Raw genomic sequence first — 21,019 nt, 5'->3', positions numbered from 1 at the left:
GTGTGTTTATAAGGATGTACAAAAGCTTCTAAACAACTTTCTTTTTTGACACTGGACTAATAAAGTCTTTCTTTTTCTGGTCCTTCAGAGTCAGAATAGAAAAACTCCACTAAGTGCATAGAGTCAGTTTTAACTAGTCTTTGATTTTTTTTTTGCAGCTTCTCCTCTTAAAAATAATGATGAAGGTTCTTTGGACATATATGCTGGGTTGGACAGTGCTGTTTCTGGTATGTAAATTCTATAATAAAATACTTTCGTTTTGTTTGGTCAGTCTGTTGGAAGTGTTATTTTGTTGTTAACAATTCCTGGAGTAACTCATAGCTCCTCAACAATCTGCCTTTTCTTTGAAATCATTATACTCAGGTAATTATTTTTTTGCCCAAAGCTTGATCAATAAAATAAACTAGCCTTTAGGTTTGTTTTTCATCTAGGTGTCAGATTTTTTTTTTTTTTTTTTTTTGCGGTACACAGGCCTCTCACTATTGTGGCCTCTCCCGTTGCGGAGCACAGGCTCCGGATGCGCAGGCTCAGCAGCCATGGCTCACGGGCCCAGCCCGCTCCGCGGCATGTGGGATCCTCCGGACCAGGGCACGAACCCGTGTCCCTTGCATCGGCAGGCGGACTCTCAACCACTGCGCCACCAGGGAAGCCCCTAGGTCTCAGATTTAATTGGACCTTGTACAGAAATATTTTGTACCATTGAAAACGAAACTGATGGTGATTTCTACCTATATTACCACACATACTGTCACAGGCTACATGATATTAGAACTTTTGAAAAGGGTAGTTACTATAAATATTTTCAAATGTATCAGTAGGAGTATGATATGCCGAGAGTCTAATGACCTATCCAAATGAGAAAACCTTTCTGTAATCAAATCTTCTAAAGCTTCGAACAAATGTGATCCTTACACCTGATTTGTTGACAGATTTGTTTTAGGTAAATTGGTTTTCCAATTCTAATCTGTGAAATCAGTATAGATTTGGATGAAATGCAAGAGATGGAGAATTGTAGAGCCCTTTGGGTAGAGGTAGACAGTACATCAAAAAGCCTAACACATGTATTTTTCTTTTTACCCCAGCTTTATTGAGCTATAATTGACATATAACATTAAGTAAGTTTAAGATGTACAGTATATTGATTTTATACACTTAAATATTGCAAAATGATTACCACCATAGCATTAGCTAATACCTGCATAGCGTCACATGATTACCATCTATTTAAGATCTAGTCTCTTAGCAACTTTTGATCATATAATATAGTCTTATTAACTGTAATCACTATGCTGGATATTAGATCCCCAGAATTTATTTGTCTTATAGCTGGAAGTTTGTACTCTTTGATCAACATCTCCTCTTTACCCCCACCCCCAGCCCTTGGTAACTATCGTTTTAGTGTCTGTTTCTGTGCATTTGGATTTTTTAGATTCCACGTGTGATATTGTGTAGTATTTGTCTTTCTCTCTCTGACTTATTTCACTTAGCATAATGCCCTCAAGGTTCATCCTTGCTGTCGCAAATAGCAGGGTGTCCTTTTTCATGGCTGAATAATATTCCGTTATATATTTATATATGCACATATATTTACACACACGCACATGTATACATACATATATGCACCCACATATACCACATCTTTATTCCTTTTTCTGTTGGTGGACGCCTAGGTTGTTTCCATATCTTAGCTATTGTGAATAATACTGCAGTGAACAGAGGAGTGCAGATATCTGCGATTCAGTTTTTATTTCCTTTGAATATATACCCAGAACTGGGGTTGCTGGATCATATGATAGTTCTATTTTTAATTTTTTGAGGAACTTCTATACTGTTTTTGATGGTAGCTATACCAATTTAGATTCCCACCAACAGTGTACAAGGGTTCCCTTTTTTCCACATCTTCGCTAATACTTATCTGTTGGTTTTGTTTTTTTTTTTTTGGCGGTACGTGGGCCTCTCACTGTTGTGGCCTCTCCCACTGCGGAGCACAGGCTCCGGATGCACAGGCTCAGCAGCCATGGCTCACTTCCCGGATTGGGGCACGAACCTGTGTCCCCTGCATCGGCAGGCAGACTCTCAACCACTGTGCCATCAGGGAAGCTCTGTTGTTTTTCTTTTTTTTTTTTTTTTTGCGGTATGCCGGCCTCTCACTGTGCTCCGTTGCGGAGCACAAGCTCTGGACCCACAGGCTCAGCGGCCATGGCTCACGGGCCCAGCCGCTCCGCAGCATGTGGGATCCTCCTGGACTGGGGCACGAACCCATGTCCCCTGCATCGGCAGGCGGACTCTCAACCACTGCGCCACCAGGGAAGCCCCCTGTTGTATTTTTGATGATAGCCATTCCGATAAGTGTGAGATGATACCTCATTGTGGTTTTGATTTGCATTTCCCTGATGATTTGTGATGTTAAATACCTTTTCATGTTCCTGTTGGCCATTTATGTCTTCTTTGGAAAAATGTCTATTCAGTTCCTCTGCCCATTTTTTAGTTTTTTCTGTTGAGTTGTGTGAATTCTTTATATATTTTTGGGTATTAACTTCTAATCAGATACATATGTATATAAAAATCGCAAGCATTTTCTCCCGTTCCGTAAGTTGTCTTTTTATTTTGTTAATGATTTCCTTTGCTGTGCAGAAAGAAGCCTTTTAATTTGATGTAGTCCCACTTCTTTATTTTTTGCTTTTGCCTTTGCTCTTGGTGTCAAATTCAGAAAATTATTGCCAAGACCGATGTCCAGAAGCTTACCCCCATATATATTTTTTTTCTAGGCATTTTATGGTTTCTGGTTTTTAAAAAAAATTTTTATTGAAATATAGTTGATTTATAATGTTGTGTTAGTTTCAAGTGTACAGTAAAGTGGTTCAGTTATACATGTATATATATTCTTTTTTTATATTATTTATTTATTTTGGTCACGCCACGCTGCTTGCGGGATCTTAGTTCCATGACCAGGGATTCAACCCATGTCTCCTGCAGTGGAAGTGCAAAGTTCTAACCACTGGACCGCCAGGGCATTTCCAACATTCTTTACCATTATAGGTTATTACAAGATATTAAGTATAGTTGCAGGTTTTAAATTCACATCTTTAGTTCATTTCGAGTTGATTCTTGTGTGTGCTATAAGATAAGGGTCCAGTTTCATTCTTTTGCTTGTGGCTGTCCAGTTTCCCCAACATCATTTATTGAAGAGACTACCCTTTCCCCATTGTATATTCTTGGCTCCTTTGTCATAAATTATGACCATATATACCTGGGTTTATTTCTGGGCTTTCTGTTCTGTTCCATTGATCCATATGTCTGTTTTTATGCCAATAAAATACAGTTTTGATTACTATAGTGTTATATCTTGAAATCAGGAAGTGTCGTGCCTCCAGCTTTGATCTTCTTTCTCAAGGTTGCTGCGGTCATTCACAGTCTTGTGGTTCCATACACATTTTAGGATTGTTTTTCCTATTTCTGTGAAAAATGCCATTGGAGATTTGACAGGGATTTCATTGAATCTGGAAATACATATTTTAATGTAAGGTTTTTTTGTTTCTTTGTTTTAGACAGTGCTACCAAATCCTCTGTACCATCCAGAAATTGTTTGGATTTATATGAAGAAATCCTGACTGAAGAAGGAACTGCAAAGGAGGCAACATATAATGATGTATGGATTACCAGAATTTTGAAGGACAGTTACTTTGCTCTTTTGTGGCTCCTGAAATACAGACATCAGCTTACTATTGAATAGACATTCTGTGTTTGGGAAGCAGCTCTTAGACTAAAAGAATATTTAAGTCAGTTTCTGCCTTCAGATCTGCTTTTTAAAATAATGTTTTCTGGATGCTTGCCTAAATTTAGTTATAATTTTGTTTGATTGAATTTAAGTGTCTGACCATATACAATCTCAACAGGCAATCAGTGTGATAAAATATTTTATTTTTTCATGATTTATACAAAGTTATAATTTGTCCCAGGACTTCATGCAGACACATTTCTTTCTACCTTATTTGAATTTTAAACTTTGGAGATTGAATGTGAAACTACAGAAAATACATTATTGCTAGGCCCAACTTTAAAAACCAGTAATTAAATATCTGTTAGTAGAAATGGACCTCATATACCCTTATTTATGGGTCGATTTGCAAAGTTTGAAATATTTTGAAATGTCATTTAAGCTAAGAAAATAATTTAGAATGATGCTTGATCTTTTTATATCTTACAGTTGCAGGTAGAATATGGAAAATGTCAGCTGCAAATGAAAGAGCTGATGAAAAAGTTTAAGGAAATACAGACACAGGTAGAATTATGATGAATATTTTATTTTTGCCTTGTTAGATTTTTTTAAATTAATTTGTTTAATTAATTTATTTTTGGCTGTGTTGGGTCTTCGTTGCTGCGCGGGCTTTCTCTAGTTACAACGAGCAGGGGCTACTCTTTGCTGTGGTGCGCGGGCTTCTCATTGCGGCAGCTTCTCTTGTTGTGGAGCACGGGCTCTAGGTGTGCAGGCTCAGTAGTTGTGGCTTGCGGGCTCTAGAGCGCAGACTCATTAGTTATGGTGCACGGGCTTAGTTGCTCTGTGGCATGTGGGATCTTCCCGGACCAGGGCTCGAACCCGTGTTCCCTGCATTCGCAGGCAGATTCTTAACCACTGTGCCACCAGGGAAGTCTCCGCCTTAATCAGGTTTTAAAATTAAAATTTAATAAATTTTTTTGTTAAAATTAAAATGCTGAAGTGTTGGCAGGTTGTAAGGAAACTTTTTAAAAAAATATTAAATGAAAGAGCAAGTCTGGCAAAACATGCATTATTTCCAGTGTCAATGAAACTGATAAAGGAAAACTGCTTGATTTGTTAAATGATATTGACAAATGATCTACTAGGCTAACTAACAGTTAAATAATAGAGAATTCTTAGAGACTGTATCAGGTGGTTTAAAAGAGAATGGTTTGAGACGTGATCCTTTAGAATGGCTGATGAGGAAAAATGGTGATGCTTTAACAATTTTTGCCAGAGAGACATTTTTTGTGATCATGCTGCAAAGTCAGGAATGTACTGTCTTGTTCTGATTTTTATTTCTTGGTAAAGTTGTTTCTCTTCCTTCACCGCCTCTCCCAAAGAGCCAGTCAATCCTCAATTCATTCTTTGTTCACCTGAGAATTAGTACATTGTTGCAAGTTAAAGCTCCTGTTGTTAAATACAATAAAAATTTTATCATCTTCAAAATAATGACCCATTTTCAAAATAATGACTTTTTTTCTTATTTATTGGTTTTTCATTTTGTTCCCTCTTTTAAGTAGTTTCACTTTAAATAGCTTTTCTTTGGCGCCAGTTTTCTTCTTTGAATCTCAGCTTCCCCTTTTGTATAATGAGCATCACTGTACTCCTCCTAAGACTATTTTGAGAATTGCATAAGATAAAATATGTGATGCGTGGCATGTAGTTAGCATTCAGTAATCAATAACTATTATAAATAGTTTAATAATCCTGTCGATACATACTTTATTAAATGTATTTTATGATGTTTAGAATTTCAGCTTAAAAAATGAAAACCAGTCTCTTAAGAAAAATATCTCAGCACTTATCAAAACTGCCAGAGTGGAAATAAACCGCAAAGATGAAGAAATAAATAATCTTCACCAAAGGTATGATTGAGGGATATGGATCTGTTTGTAAATTACATGGGTATTGATAGGTGGAATATTTTTAACTTTGGAAAGCTAATGAAAATCATGCATTTTATTGAATATTTAAGGTTTTACTGAAAGTAAGTGACTAATATTCGAATGGTATATTATCGTAATGAGACCTATATGATTATTAATAGTATATTGCCACATACCTCTCTGAATATATTCAGTTTTGTAATACACTGGGATCTTGCTCTGATATCCTTTGGTCCTGAGAGGATGGTGGTGTATGTCATGGGTTCTTCTAGGCGCCCATCAAATTACTAAAATATCAGGAGGATGTCTGTGTCATATACTGTTAACAGACAACCCTTAAAAATCTGTCATTATTTATTTATTTTGGCTGCACCGGGTCTTAGTTGTGGCACATGGGATCTTTTTAGTTGCGGCCTGCGGACTTCTTAGTTGTGGCATGTGGGCTTCTTAGTTGAGGCATGTGGACTCTTAGTTGTGGCATGCATGTGGGATCTAGTTCCCTGACCAGGGATCGAACCTGGGCTCCCTGCGTTGGGAGGGTGGAGTCTTACCCACTGGGCCACCAGTGAAGTCCCTCAATTATATGTTCTTTTCCCTCTTAAATGGATTTGCTACTTAATTTCTCTCTCTCCCTCTTTTGGTTAGGGGCAATATTTGGCTCCAGAGAATTTCATATCTCTCCTCCCCTTGGTAGTCAAACCTCCAAAACAGTTACCTAAACATGCTGTCTCCATTTCTCCACTTCCCATTTCTACACATTCTTGAACCCATTCTACTCTGACCTCTTCCTCCAAAACAGCTGTGACTACCACTAAATTCATCAAATAGTTTGACTTCTCATTTTAACTTGTCTTTATACACTATTTGACATAGTTGACCCTCTTTTCTTGAAATAGTTTCTCCCTTGGGGTTTCATGATTCTTAGTTTTCTTCCTAACTTGAGATTTATTTTTCTGTACTTGGCTAAGTTGGAATTCCTTAAAGCTCAAAACTATGTCCTTTCCTTTCTCTATCAATATTTTCTTATGATGTGATCTTACTTATACTAGTCAGTTCCATTTATATGTAGATACTACCTCACATCTGTACAAAATTTTCAAAATTACCTCATCCACAACAGAATTTAAGACTGAACCCCTTCCATTGTTCCTAGCTCAGTGGATTCCCCATCATTTATTCAGCTGTGCAAGCTAGAGTGACTGAGGGGTGGAATGACCATTTAATGTATTGCCCAAACCAGGGTACTTTTGAGAGTAGAAGGAGGGGCTGTTAATAATTACACTGACATTGCTTGGCAAACTGGGACATATAGTCACCCTGCATAGGGGTCATCATTGACACTTAGCTTTTGGTCATCCTTCAGATCCAAATTCATTACCATGTCCTTTCGATTTTTATGTCTTTATGATCTCTCAAGTTGTTCACTTCTCTTCCATTTCTACCGTTGTTGCTGCCCATCACCTCTCATCTGAACTGGCAGTAGTCTTTGTGCTCAGAACTCTGCATCCGCTCTTGCTCTTTCCAGCCTGTGATTTCTCATTTCTCGACATTAAAGCCACGGGATGCTTTGTAAAGCACAACTCTGGACGTCTGTCACAGAACCACCCCATCCTACCCCCCTTTTTTTTTTTAAATGATCTATTTATCTATTTATTCTTGGCTGCGCCGAGCAGCTTGCAGGATCTTAGTTCCCCCACCAGGGATTGAACCCAGACCCCAGGAATGAAATGAGAAGCTGGGGAAAGCTTCTCATCCTAACCACTGGACCGTCAGGGAATTCCCCCACCCATTTTCTTTGGTTGTTTTTGTTTTTTTGGTTTTTTTTTGCGGTACACGGGCCTCTTACTGTCGTGGCCTCTCCCGTTGCGGAGCACAGGCTCCGGACACGCAGGCTCAGCGGCCATGGCTCACAGGCCCAGCCGCTCCGCGGCATGTGGGATCCTCCCGGACCGGGGCACAAACCCGTGTACCCTGCATCGGCAGGTGGACTCCCAACCACTGCGCCACCAGGGAAGCCCCCCCACCCCTTTTCTTGATTAAAACACATCAGTGGCTTCTCATCGATCGTAGGATGAAAGATCATAAATCTTAACTTGATCCGCAGAGCTCTTCACAATATGGTCCCAAACTACTTTTCAGGCCTTGTCTTCAGTGTCTGCCTTTGCCTAGGTATCATAGCTCTAGTGTATCTCCTGCATTCTTTCAGTTTGTTGGGTGTACCATGAGCTCTGAGTTGCATGAACTGTTTCCACTCCCTGAAATGCTCCTCTCCTCCACCTGCTAAATACCTACTTATCTTCAGGTCTCGGCATAAGCATCCTTTTCATGTGGGACATTTGTTCTCACTGACTAGGTCAGATCTTGTTTTTGTAGCTTCATTTACACTTGCAGTTTAAAAAATCATGAATGGGATCACTTAATTAGTGTTCTCTTCCACTAAACTGTAAACTTCATGGGAGCAGGAACCATGTCTTTGTGTCCTCACCATTTATTGAGTATCTACCATGTGCAATAAATGTTTAAAGAGTGAAAGAAGATAATCCTATGTGTGGACCATATGATATGCAATTTAGGCCTTTTGAAAATAAAGATGGTTGCGTATGTTTACTAATCTAAATCCCACAAGGTGCAACAAGTATAAGATTGATTCCTGAAGTGTTGGGGAAATTTTATATATATTTGAATCTTTTAGGGGAGGGATATAATGTTTGAATAGAGTGAAAATTCCTAGAAACTGGGTGAATAAATGATGTGTTATTTCATTAGATTGTTATACGTGGTTATATTGATACATTATCTAATAAACGTTCTGTCAAATATTTGCGCTTTTTATTTGTGAGCTTCAACTAGTACTCTAATGGTAAATGTTTATCATTTTGCTGAAAGTTCATTTTTAATAGAAAAAATGGAAATATTGATATAAGATAAAAATTTTAAAGTGTAAATTCTGGAAAGTGTTTAATGTGGAGGTTTTTTTTTAAATAAAACCTTTGGGACTTCCCTGGCGGTCCCGTGGTTAAGACTCCATGCTTCCACTGCAGGGGCACGGGTTCCATCCCTGGTTGGGGAACTAGAATCCCGCATGTTACATGGTGCGGCCAAATAGCAACAACAAAAAATAAAACAAAACTTTTGATAATATTTTATTTGGTGTGGAGTTACGTTAAATGTGTATTACGAGCTCTGTGGGCTAGAACTATCTTTTAGGACCTTACATTTTAATAAGTATGACGTATGTTACACGTGTGCGTGCTTTGTTGAATGTGAGTCCTTTGTTGGATAAATTTATTGCAGACATCTTCTCCCATTCTGTGACTTATCTGTCACTCTCTTTATTGTCTTGTGAGGAATAAAAGTTCTAAATTTTAGTGAAATTCAATCAGTTTTTTTTTTTTATGGTTAATGCTTTTTGTGTTCACATTTTCCGAGTTGTCTCAAAGGTATTTCCTCATGTTTATTTTTTTGAGTTTATTTATTAGTTTACTAGGACTGCCATAACAGAGTGCCACAAACTGGGTGGCCTAAATAACAGAAATTTATTTTCTCACAGTTCTGGAGGCCAGAAGTCCAAGATCAAGGTGTCAGTATGATTGATGCCTTCTGCGGGCTGTGTGATGGGTCTGTTCCAGGCCTCTCTCCTTGGCTTGTAGCTGGTTGCCTTCTTCTGTGTCTCTTCATAAAGTCTTTGCTTTGTACATATCTCTGTCCAAATTTCCCTTTTTTATAAGGACACTAGTCATATTGGATAAGGGTCCACCCTAATGACCTCACTTTAACTTGATTATCTCCAAAGACTCTGTCTCCAAATAAGGTCACTAGTTTGAGGTACTGGGGATTAAATTTTGAGGAGACGCAGTTCAGCCCGTAACAAGATCCACATAAGGTCTACACGTTGCCTTAAGTTGTATGTATCCTGTGTCCTCTTGTTTTATCAAAATCTTCCCTTATTCCTGAGACGATGTTCTCTACACATTTAGTACTGATTAGGCATAGATTTATGGAAACTCAGGGAAGTTATAAAAGTTCAGGAAGATGGCTATATTATTACAAAAAGCTAAAATGAGCTATTTACATTTTATTTTTAGGAAAACTGCCAGTTTTCTGAAAACCTTAGGAGTTATTTTAAACAATAAATACATACCATTCCCTAGGAAAGGATCACAATTCTGTATTCCTTTTTCTTTTTGCACAGTATGTAACACTTTAAGATGGCTATTGACGCTTTGGCTTTTACTGTGGGGTTGTAGGTGAAACAGAAAACTAGGATAAGGAGCTACATAGAGTTGTATTTTGATCGTCCCTGTTCTCCAGCAAGATTTCACTTTCCCTTATGTTTCAGTTGGGCTAGAGTGAAGGCAAGAAAATAATGTCACTCGTTCTAAAAGAAGTGAATTTGTGGTTAGTTTGAGAGTTGTGCACCTGTAGTGAAGGAAATCTGAAAGACATTGGCAAATGCTGGGATAGAACTGAGAGGTCCTCCAGGCTTTGAGCAAAGCAAATGAAAGAGAGTTCCTTGTTTTAAAAAACTGGCTCATTTAGTTGGAAGCTGGTAAATTCTTACTACTCATTCTTTTATACAAAGTAAAATTAGTTTTGCCAGTATGTGGGCCCCCCAGTTTTAAAGTGTATCAATGTGATTAAACCTTGGGTTATTAAAAAGGAATTAACTTTGTTTTTTTGGTGTTAATTTCTATTTCTCAATAGATTGTCTGAGTTTCCACATCTTCGAAATGCTCATAAAACTTCAAGGACACCAGATATAGTTAAAACAAAAGGTCTTAAATCCAGATCTCTCCATTTGGATGATTGTTCAAAGACTGATCACAGAGTGAAAAGTGATGTTTCTAAAGATGTACATTATAGCACTTCACTGCCATACCTCGAAAAGGAAGGAAAATCACATTCTGAAAAAAAGGGCGCTTCACATTTGCCTACATCTGTTGAAAAACACTCCACCAATGGCATTTGGTCACGTTCCCATTATCAGGTTGGTGAGGGTAGTTCCAGTGAGGATCACAGAAGAGGAAGGAAAGATAGTAGACATAGCCAGTACTGCAGAGGGACTGACAGAATACGAAAAGACTTGAACACTAGCTGTGGTGATGGTGAACCGAGGAACATAGAGGCCAGTCAGAGGCTACAAGGACGTCCTGAGAAATATAGTAAAGGTGAACCAAAGGCTGAAAGCAAAAATTCAAAGTTTAAAAGTAACACAGATTTGGATTATAAAAATGAACGCAGTAGCTCTTCTTGGGAGAAAGAAAGCTCTAGAGACAGGTCACACACTCGACTAGAATCTCAAAGTGACAAAAAACTCGAAAGACAAAGTGAAAGATCACAAAATATAAATAGAAAAGAACTTAAATCACAAGACAAAGAAGAAAGGAAAGTTGATCAAAAACCTAAGTCAGTAGTAAAAGACCAGGATCATTGGAAAAGATCTGAACGAGCACTGCTTCCTTATTCCAAGAAGGAACTAGCAAAATCTTCTCATAATTCAAGTAAATACCATCCAGAAGAGAGAAGAGGCCGGGAAGATTGTAAAAGAGACAGGGCTGTGAGTAATCATAGTTTTCAAGAAGGAAGATGTCCGTCCTCTCTTTCAACCAATAGAACTCACAAACATGTTGACTCTAAGGAAGTTGATGCTGTGCACCAATGGGAAAATGCACCTTTAAGGGTAGAAAGGCATAGAACTGAAGATAAGCGGAAAAGAGAACAAGAGGGCAAAGAAGAAAATAAGCATATGAGAAATGAAAAGAGAGTACCTGCAGAACATCTGCAGAAGACAAACAGAGAGACTAAGAAAACCGCTACAGATTTAAAGAGACAGAATGAGCCAAAAAATGATAACGGTGAAGTCTCTAATAATGATGTTTCTGAAGGAGTGGATGATAAAGAGCCAGCAGTTAAAGCTGAGAATGGTTCAAATGAAACACAAAACAAAGACTTAAAGTTAAGCTTTATGGAAAAATTGAACTTAACTCTTTCTCCTGCTAAAAAGCAGCCTGTTTCTCAGGAAAATCAGCATAAAATAACCGATACTCCCAAATCTAGTGACATATGTGATTTAGAGTCCTTGGTGCAGGCTAAAACTGTGACATGTATTCCCTCTGTCAGTGAACAGATCACAGAGGAAACCAAATCAGAGTTATTGGAACCAAAGGATGCTCTTACAGCAGCATCTGAACCCAGGACCAGTGTTTCAGAAAGGAAAATAGAAGAAGAAAATAGTTTGTTCATTAAATCTGTTGCGGATACTGTGCATTGTGATATGTCCATCTGTGGCACAGAGATTTCCTTCTCAGCATCTGTGGAAATGCAACAAACAGAATCCTTGTTTCCATCATCAACAGAAATGGAACAGACCATTAATGGTGCCAGGGCAGCAGTTCCTGTGGTAATGGACACAGTACAAACAAATGTTTCTCAAAACTTTGGTTTGGAATTGGATACCAAAAGAAAGGATGACTTAAATTCTTGTAGTATTTCCGAAGATACAGAAATGAAGGAGCCTTTTTCAACCAAAGTGACCGAATCCAATGAAAGCATTTTGCAGCCTTCAATTGAAGAAGCTGTCATTTTGCCAACAGTCCTTTCAGAAGATGGTAAACCAAACCTTGAGCCTTCTCTTGTAGATGCACCACTGGTTGAAAGTAAGTCTTGTCACTTGGAGCCTTGCTTACCTAAAGAGACTCCAGAATCTTCACTTCAGCAGACTGAGTTAACGGACCACAGAATGGAAATTGGTGAAGCAAACTCAGTATATCACGACGATGAGAACTCGGTTCTGAGCATTGACCTTAATCAGCTGAGACCTATTCCAGAAGCCATCAGTCCTCTGAATAGTCCCGTGAGACCTGTAGCAAAAGTTCTTAGACTGGAAAGCCCATCTCGAGTTCCATTATATAATAACAGTCATAAAGGTAATAGTTTATATTATCTCCTATAACTTATATTTTTGTGAGAGTGTAGCACATGTCAGCAAGATGAATCAGTGCTTTTAATTTATTTATTGATATTTATTTACTTTTTAAATTTTTATTGGCATATAGTCGATTTACAGTGTTGTGTTAGTTTTAGGTGTGCAGCAAAGTGAATCAGTTATACATATACATATATCCATTCTTTTTTTTTAGATTTTTTTCCTGTATAGGCCATTACAGAGTACTGAGTAGAGTTCCCTGTGCTGTACAGCAGGTTCTTATTTGTTATCTATTTTATATATAGTAGTGTGTATATGTCAATCCCAGCCTTCCAATTTATTCCTCCCTGCCCTATCCCCTGGTAACCATAAGTTTGTTTTCTACATCTGTGACTCTACTTTTCCTTTGTAAAGAAATTCATTTGTACCCTTTTTTTTAGAGTCCACATATAAGTGATATCGTATGATATTTGTCTTTCTGTGTCTGACTTAACTTCACTCGGTATGACAATCTCTAGGTCCATCCATGTTGCTGCAAATGACATTATTTTGTTAGTGCTTTTTATTTGATAATTATTATTCAGACCTTTGTTGTTACCTAGAAATGTACATTGAGCCTTTAGTCTAGATTTAGGTAATTCTTACTTATACAACAAAAGGGAATGGTAGAACAGATTGTCTCAAATACTCCTTGCTTGCTTTCAGGTATATTTTTGTTGTCCAAAAGCCATCATCAAATGGCATAGAGTAGGTGATGCTGCTAACATCAAGTAAAGAAACCTGAACAGTTGGTTGCTGTTTATCCAAATGACCAAACTCTATACTATCACTATTGTCAGGCACTTTCTGAGACCAGTAAAGACCAATGACATGAGTACGTGTTAGAGTAATATAGTGTAAATAGTGTAAAAGCTGTTAAAATAATAAATTGCCTCAACATTTAATTTTTTGTTATATTTAGTATGGAAATGTTAAATGACAAAGACTCGGTAGTCATGTGACTATAATATGCTTTTTTCTTCCACAGATGTGTTTCCACCAAATTTAGCTCATTCTGCCTCCAAGAGTCAGTCTGATCTCAATAAGGAAAATCAAAAGCCAATTTGCAAATCTGACAAATTTACAGAAGCAGACTCCCACAAGAATTCATCTTTAGATGAATTAGAAGAAGGAGAAATTATAAGCGACAGTGAAAAATCTGAACCACAAAAACGTTTTGACAAAAGTACCAACCCAAGAGCTTCTGCTGAAGTGCAGAACACAAGAACTAACCCAGGAAGTAGGAAAAGCACTGTGCATTTGGATAAAGACAATAGGAAGATATCTTCTATAAAAATCCATCAGACCAAAAGCAAATGGAATAAAAGACGAACTGAATCTAGCAGATCTTCAAAAACAGAGAAGAAAGATAGGTTAGTGGGCACTTCCAGCCTGGAAAAAATAGTGCCAATTATTGCTGCACCCTCTTCTGTCCGAGAGGTTGTGCACATGTTACGAATGATAAGAAAACATGTAAGGAAAAATTATATGAAATTCAAGGTAAAATTTTCATTAATACAATTTCATAGAATTATTGAGTCAGCAATTTTGAGTTTTACATCACTGATTAAACACCTTGACTTATCCAAAATCTCTAAGTCAGTGACTACTTTACAGAAGAATCTCTGTGATGTTATAGAATCCAAACTTAAGCAAGTTAAAAAGAATGGCATCGTGGATCGTTTATTTGAACAGCAGCTACCAGATATGAAAAAAAAATTGTGGAAATTTGTAGATGAACAACTTGATCACTTGTTTACAACGCTTAAGAAAATCTTAGCAAAGTTTTGTGACCCCATAAACATTGGCAGTGACAGTGACGAAGGAAAACTTGAAAAGAGAAATAAAGAGAAAGCACAATATTCAAATTGTCAGAAGGGGAATGTAGGCAGCTCCAGCAAAGAAATGTTGAAGGAGAAACCCCCCAAATCAGAAGATTCTGGTTACTCTAAGTCTTTAGTAGGTTGTAAAAAATCGGAGGGAAAACATCAAGAGCAAAATAATTCCAGTATTAACAGAGTAAAGCACAACATTAAAAAAAGTACTAACACTTGCTTTGGTAATATTAAGAACCCTCAATTTGAAGAGGCGTCCTTGGAACCAAACTGCCCGAAGGCAGGAAAAATGGAAGGCAGTACCATAGAGGACTCACAGGCATCCCAGCACGCTGCTTTGAAGCCAGAACGCAGTTTTGAGATTCTTACTGAGCAGCAAGCATCTAGCCTTACTTTTAATTTAGTGAGTGATGCACAGATGGGAGAAATATTTAAAAGTTTGTTGCAAGGTTCTGATCTTTTGGACAACAGTGTTAACTGTAACGAAAAAAGTGAGTGGGAGTTAAAGACACCAGCGAAACAGATGCTAGAGACTCTTAAATGTGAATCTCTACCAGTTTGTACAACGGAAGAGCTCGTTTCAGGGGTGGTTTCTCCCTGTCCTAAGGTGATTACTGATGATAATTGGTCATTATTGTCATCTGAGAAAGGTCCGTCTCTGTCTTCAGGGCTTTCATTGCCAGTTCATCCTGATGTGTTGGATGAAAGTTGTATGTTTGAAGTGTCCACTAACATATCTTTAAGTAAAGATAATGTATGTAGTTCAGAAAAGAGTAAGCCCTGTGTTTCCTCCATACTTCTTGAAGATCTAGCAGTCTCTTTAACAGTACCATCACCTCTGAAGTCAGATGGTCATCTCAGTTTCTTAAAGTCAGATGTTTCGTCTAATTCAACGCCCGAAGAAGTTATTAGTGCCCATTTTAGTGAAGATGCCTTACTTGAGGAAGAGGATGCATCTGAACAGGACATTCATTTAGCCCTGGAGTCTGATAATTCAAGCAGTAAATCAAGTTGTTCTTCATCATGGACAAGCCGGTCTATTGCTCCAGGCTTTCAGTACCACCCTAATCTACCCATGCACGCTGTCATAATGGAAAAGTCCAATGATCATTTCATTGTGAAAATACGCCGTGCGGCACCATCTACCTCCCCTAGTCATAAACAGAATATGGTGGCTGATGAATCTTTGCCAAGAGTGGAAAAGGAAGCTGATGAAACAGTGGAGAAAAACTATATTTCATGTCAGTACAGAGTTTTTAAATCTGTGGAGGAATTGAAAATTTCCAGTAAAAATGTTGATAGCAGTAAATCAGTTCATGAAGAACAGGACTGTACGATACAAACAGAGGTTCCCGATATATATGAATTTCTTAAAGATGCTTCAGGTAAAGTGGTTCATAGTACTGAAGTAGTTGAAGAATGTTTCAAGTTGCATCAAGTATGGGAGCCAAAAGTACCTGAAAGCGTTGAAGAATTGCCTCCAATGGAAGAAATTCCACATTCTGTCGAGGATCATCTTCCAAACGCATATATAGACCTCACAAAAGATCCAGTCACCGAGACCAAAAAGTTGGGGGAATTCGTAGAAGTAACAGTTTTAAATATTGAGCAGTTGGGATGTTCTGGAAGCAGTGTGGATCAAAATGCTCCAGTATTAGACAATATGCAGCCTGATACTGTAGATGCTTTTATTGATTTGACACAAGATGTTTCAAGTGACAGTAAAAATGAAGGTAACTGTCCTGCTTTGGCTGTTGAAGACTTGGGGTGTCAGGTGATATGTGTAGATGAAGATAACTCAAAGGAAGAAAAGGTGCAAGTGGCAAACAGGCCTTTGGAATGCATTGTTGAGGAAGCCTGTATCGATTTAACCTCGGCATTTCCCAGTTCGGGTGAAGTGAAAAAAGTTGATTTAAAATCAGAGCTGGCATCGAATTCTGGTAGTTCAGAGTTGCCTGGGGCTTTGGATAATGCTCACAAAAAGAGGAAAAATCTTTCTGATCTAAATCCTTCTCAGAAAAAACAGAGAAAGGAAGCAGACTTAACCGGCAGGGAAAAGACTAAGAAAATTACCCAAGATTCTGGTGAGAATGGTGATGCTCACCGAAAGAAAGCCAGTAAGAAAAAGGCCCCTGTAGTAACTAAAGATCCCTCGTCATTAAAGGAAAGCCCAGGGACTAAGGATGCCTCAGCAGCATCTGCCACTTCTCTTACAGGCCTTTCTGCAAAGAATGTTATTAAAAAGAAGGGAGAAATTATAGTTTCGTGGACAAGGTAAGAATCTAATGAGACTATTAAATCACCAGGAAATTTTAAGATACCAGCAATCTGTTCTGTCATGTCATCATAGTTTTGTCCCATCTTAAAATAGGGAAAGTGATGACTTACTTCAAAAGTGGTCAAAGTTGGTAGAAGATACGTTCTAGGATACAACCCAGCTGTACTGTAGAACAGTCTAGAGCAGTGGCTCTTAACCAGCGATGTGTACTAGCACCGTGGACAGAACTTTTCATTATGTTTTTAACTTCACTTTTCAATGAAAAAGAAAAATTCTTTCGTTTGTAATGTGTGTGTATACGCACATTTTAGAAAGGAGGAATGACAGGTAGTGAATAGGACAAAAAGTGTGGGTGTTTGTAATTTGAGTTTTCCCCCCGAAATTAGAAGCTTCAAAAACAGGTTGTACTTTTGACTTCTTTGTGAGATTTTTAAGAAATGCAGATTTAAAGACCCCATTTCGGATGTCAAGGTGACCACAGTTGGAAACCATTGAACCAGAGGTGCATGATCTCTAGACCGGCTAGAGTGCATAATGAGAGAGAATGAATTTTGTTGAAATTGGTGATCAATTTTGTTTAAGACCTCAGTCCTCTATGCCTTCATTTCGGGTAACCTGCAGATGGTAAAATCTCAGAGACTATAATAACGCACATTGGTTCAGACCATGTAGAAGAAGCAGAGGTCTGGGGATTAGAAGATCTGGCTTCTGTGTTACTTTTTGGTTCTTCTCACTTATCAGGTCTGTGATCACGTTTGGGCCCTAATTTTTAAAGTACTATACACACTACAAGTAGAATTTTTTAAAATCTTTTATTTTGTCATTAGAAACATACATTAGTATTTGTTTTAGAAAATTTGGGAAATACGTATGAAGTCAAAGATTAAAATCATCCATAATCTTATCTCTCAGAGATAACCATTGTCCGTATTTTAGTATACACACTTGTTCTTTTTTTTATGGGTTTTAATAAAAATGTCCACTATATACTATATTGGTAGATAGTAAGGCAATGGAATTTTTGTTACCTTTCTGTTCGAACCTACAAAAGCTAAATAACATTTTTCCCCCTTCAGAAATGATGACCGGGAAATTTTACTGGAGTGTCAGAAAAAAGGGCCATCGTTGAAAACATTTTCTCAGTTAGCTGCCAAGTTGAATAAAAATCCGTATCAGGTAACTACCCCAGTTTTACATCTCTATAGTCTCACAGATGTTACTACTCCAAATATTTAGATTTGATTTTTAATGTGTTTAAGATATATAGCTATTTGTTAGCCAACTTCTTTAAAAGTATGGCTCTTTGGAGAATTCCCCAGTGTTCCAGTAGTTAGGACTCCATGCTTTCACTGCCGAGAGCCTGAGTTCAGTCCCTGGTCGAGGAACTAAGATCCCACAAGCTGCGTGGTGCAGCCAAAAAAAAAAAAAAAAAAGACTGTTAAAAACTTGGTGATCGTGGAAGAAGTCTGAAACAATCCGAATTCTTTATTCTGTTGTTTTGCCATTTACTTATTTGATCTTGAGCAATTTTGTAATGATATTTGCCTGTTTAAGAAAGTTTGATATTGAAAAGTTAAACTAGCAATTACCTTTATTATGAAGATATTTTGTTTTTCTAACTATTACTTTACCTTTATAATTAAGGGTAACTTACTCTGTCTTTAGATGGTTTGTGAAAATATTCATCAAAGATAAAAAAAAATATATTGAGATGTTTATAATTAACCCTCATTTAAAATTTTTCAGGTCTCAGAAAGATTCCAGCAGCTAATGAAGCTCTTTGAAAAGTCAAAATGCAGGTAGTTAATGGTTACACTACAGTAGGCTAGTAAAGTAAATGTTTGACACTGTACCTGTGCAGTTAATGGCCTGTTAGTCATTGAAGATGTGAGTGGTGGGTGAGAGACATCCAGCTGAGTTCCTGTTTCAGTCACAGGTTGGAGAATGGTTGCTCGTGCAGGCTTCTAAGGACTCTGTGTTTCCACTGCCAGGGGCCTGGGTTCTGTCCCTGGTCGGGGAACTAAGATCTTGTGTGCCGCATGGCTCAGCCAAAAAAAGAAAAAAAAGGCAAGAAAACATTCTTGAATAGCATTATATTTCATAGCCAGTGAAATCTGTGCAGTCGTAATTTAACATATTTTACATTTTTAATTAGGAGTGCTAAAATACAAAACATACATTTATAAACATGAAGTCCATTGTCATCTGAAGAGGTGACATGATTTACCATGTTACATTATTAATAATGTTCACAGACATGTTTCTTTAAGCCATTCTTATACGGGTTTATTAAGGCAATAATGTTTATCAGGTATTTCCTATAAGACCTGAGCCAATTGCTTAGATATTTTGGACTTTTATGTAAGGAAGATTGTAAAGATATTTAACATATCACTATTTTTCAGTTGATTTGTAGTCATAATTATTTGAATCCAGAATGCCCAACTTTAAATAAAACTAACTGAAGAAGAACCATATTTGGACATTGATCTCATTGTGAAGGGTTCTGAATACTTCTGAGTTATAAAAATCTGTTTCTAAACCCAGTGTAAATTACTGTCTTTAGATAATCTGTTAATTTCAGTATCCTCTCAAAGCAACTAGTTTGTTAATGAAATCTTCAAAAGATATTTAGTAGTGTACTCTGACATTAAAATTCTGTTTATATAATTCAGAATGTAAGATTGCATAATGAGGAATTTGAAGAAAAAGCTTACTCTAAAGAACCTTTAAAAAATAGTTCGATGCAAAAATGGCCTGCTTTTTTTTCAGATTCACTATGCTGTAAATTTTTCACTGCCTTTAGAAAATTAAACTGAGGTCTTTTTTGTTTTATTTGAACGTTATCTTAAAATATGACTTCCATTCTCTTGTTGAAGATAATGTTCCCTTCATGAACGAACTAACTTGTATCTGGAAATGACACTTACTAGTTTGAAATTTCCAAATTCCATTACAAATCTACAATCTTTTAATGGATTTGGTACTTGAGATTTTATTTGCTTGCATGATAGCACAAATAGTGAGTTATTTCATTCCTAGTTTGTTTTTTTTAAATTTTATTTTATTTATTTATTTTTTATACAGCAGGTTCTTATTATCTGTTTTATACATATTAGTGTATATATGTCAATCCCAATCCCTAGTTTGTTTCTTAACTGATTTTTTTTTCCTTCAGGTACTATAGTCTCATTACATTCTTATCAAAATCAGAGTGTAAGGGTAAAGTTACCAAACTGAGTCTATAAAAAGCTAGTTCTTTAACCACCAATATTTATTATCTAAGAGAACTCATTTAAAAGAACAACACTTTATGAGATGGTCATATCAGAAAAATAGAATCATAACTTTAGCATTTTCTTACATTACAGATAAGTTGCTGAATTCCTTGGAGTCTTAATTGATATTGCAAACTACACAGAAGCTTGGAATTCTTCATGTTTTTAATGGGGAAGGAGAGGGCAGTTTTATGACATTTGATTACCAGATAATAATCTGCATTTGTCATAACTTGCTGACTCTTAATCTCAAGCCAGCATGTTCACCTTGTTCCTGACATCAGTCTGATTTGCTTATCTGTTATTGGTCATGATATTTATTTTTAAACAGGTTAGAACTTGTTATTAAGATAAAAGCAACAACAAAACAGTATTGAAACCTTAGTTTTGATATTTCAAAGAAATGACTTTCTTTCTAGATTTTTAAAAATAGTTTTGTAGAATTTTAAGCTTAACCATTATTTAGTTCGTTTCATCCATTTTTATTTGCTTTTCTAATTGCCTGTCCTCAATTTGGTAAATTGTAAAATAATTTAAATAGTGTATCTGTAAATATGTATAATTATAATGATGTAAAATACTTTGTGTTTGTGTGTGTATGTTTGGGTGTATACACACACATAAATGGCTGTACCTAGCCAAGGACTTTTCTATTTGTATAAAACTTTTTATATAAAGTTTGCTTTCTTTACCAGTAATGTATAAATAAAACCATGTAAAGTTCTGTTATATTTTGATTAGAATGTTCTTTTAACGTGCTTAGATAACAATTGAAACAAAAAAAAAGGTAAAACTCCCAGAGGACATGGGGGCTCTTTTGAAGTGGTTCTTGGTTAGGGTGTGGCTGACTGAATGCGTGGCTGGCTGAATGTGTTGGAGCAGATTAATTGGAGAAAACCAGTTGCCTTTGCCTGCTTTCTCACAGCAGGTAATGGTACAGCGAACAGTACTGCAGGTGTCCTCACAGACAAAATCAGGGCAGCACAAAAACTCCTTTGGGGTGAAGATCTGGGAAAAA

At 37.0% G+C, this 21,019-nt stretch overlaps 1 protein-coding gene across 6 annotated transcripts in view; it reads left to right on the top strand.

Moving 5' to 3' along the window:
- CASP8AP2 (caspase 8 associated protein 2) overlaps positions 1-20,723 on the top strand; it is a 40,355-nt gene extending 19,632 nt beyond the window's left edge. For 3 of the 6 annotated variants that reach the window (XM_060283670.1, XM_060283671.1, XM_060283672.1), the window contains exons 3-9: positions 159-227; positions 3,549-3,649; positions 4,208-4,282; positions 5,510-5,625; positions 10,351-12,572; positions 13,599-16,719; positions 17,800-18,135. In XM_060283670.1, coding sequence (XP_060139653.1) covers positions 159-227; positions 3,549-3,649; positions 4,208-4,282; positions 5,510-5,625; positions 10,351-12,572; positions 13,599-16,719; positions 17,800-17,959 — 5,864 coding nt within the window. In that variant the 3' untranslated portion in view covers positions 17,960-18,135. Of the gene's footprint in view, positions 1-158; positions 228-3,548; positions 3,650-3,735; positions 3,780-4,207; positions 4,283-5,509; positions 5,626-10,350; positions 12,573-13,598; positions 16,720-17,799; positions 18,136-18,469 lie in introns of those variants that run through there. The other 3 variants (XM_030859502.2, XM_030859503.2, XM_060283673.1) reach the window with 3 other exon arrangements.
- The last annotated feature ends 296 nt before the right edge of the window (positions 20,724-21,019 follow it).

This window comes from Globicephala melas, chromosome 14 (genome assembly GCF_963455315.2).
Source record: "Globicephala melas chromosome 14, mGloMel1.2, whole genome shotgun sequence".
NCBI classification, from domain to species: domain Eukaryota; kingdom Metazoa; phylum Chordata; class Mammalia; order Artiodactyla; family Delphinidae; genus Globicephala; species Globicephala melas.
The sequence above is the reverse complement of the archived record's forward strand: the minus strand, read 5'-3'. Positions and strand labels throughout refer to the sequence as shown.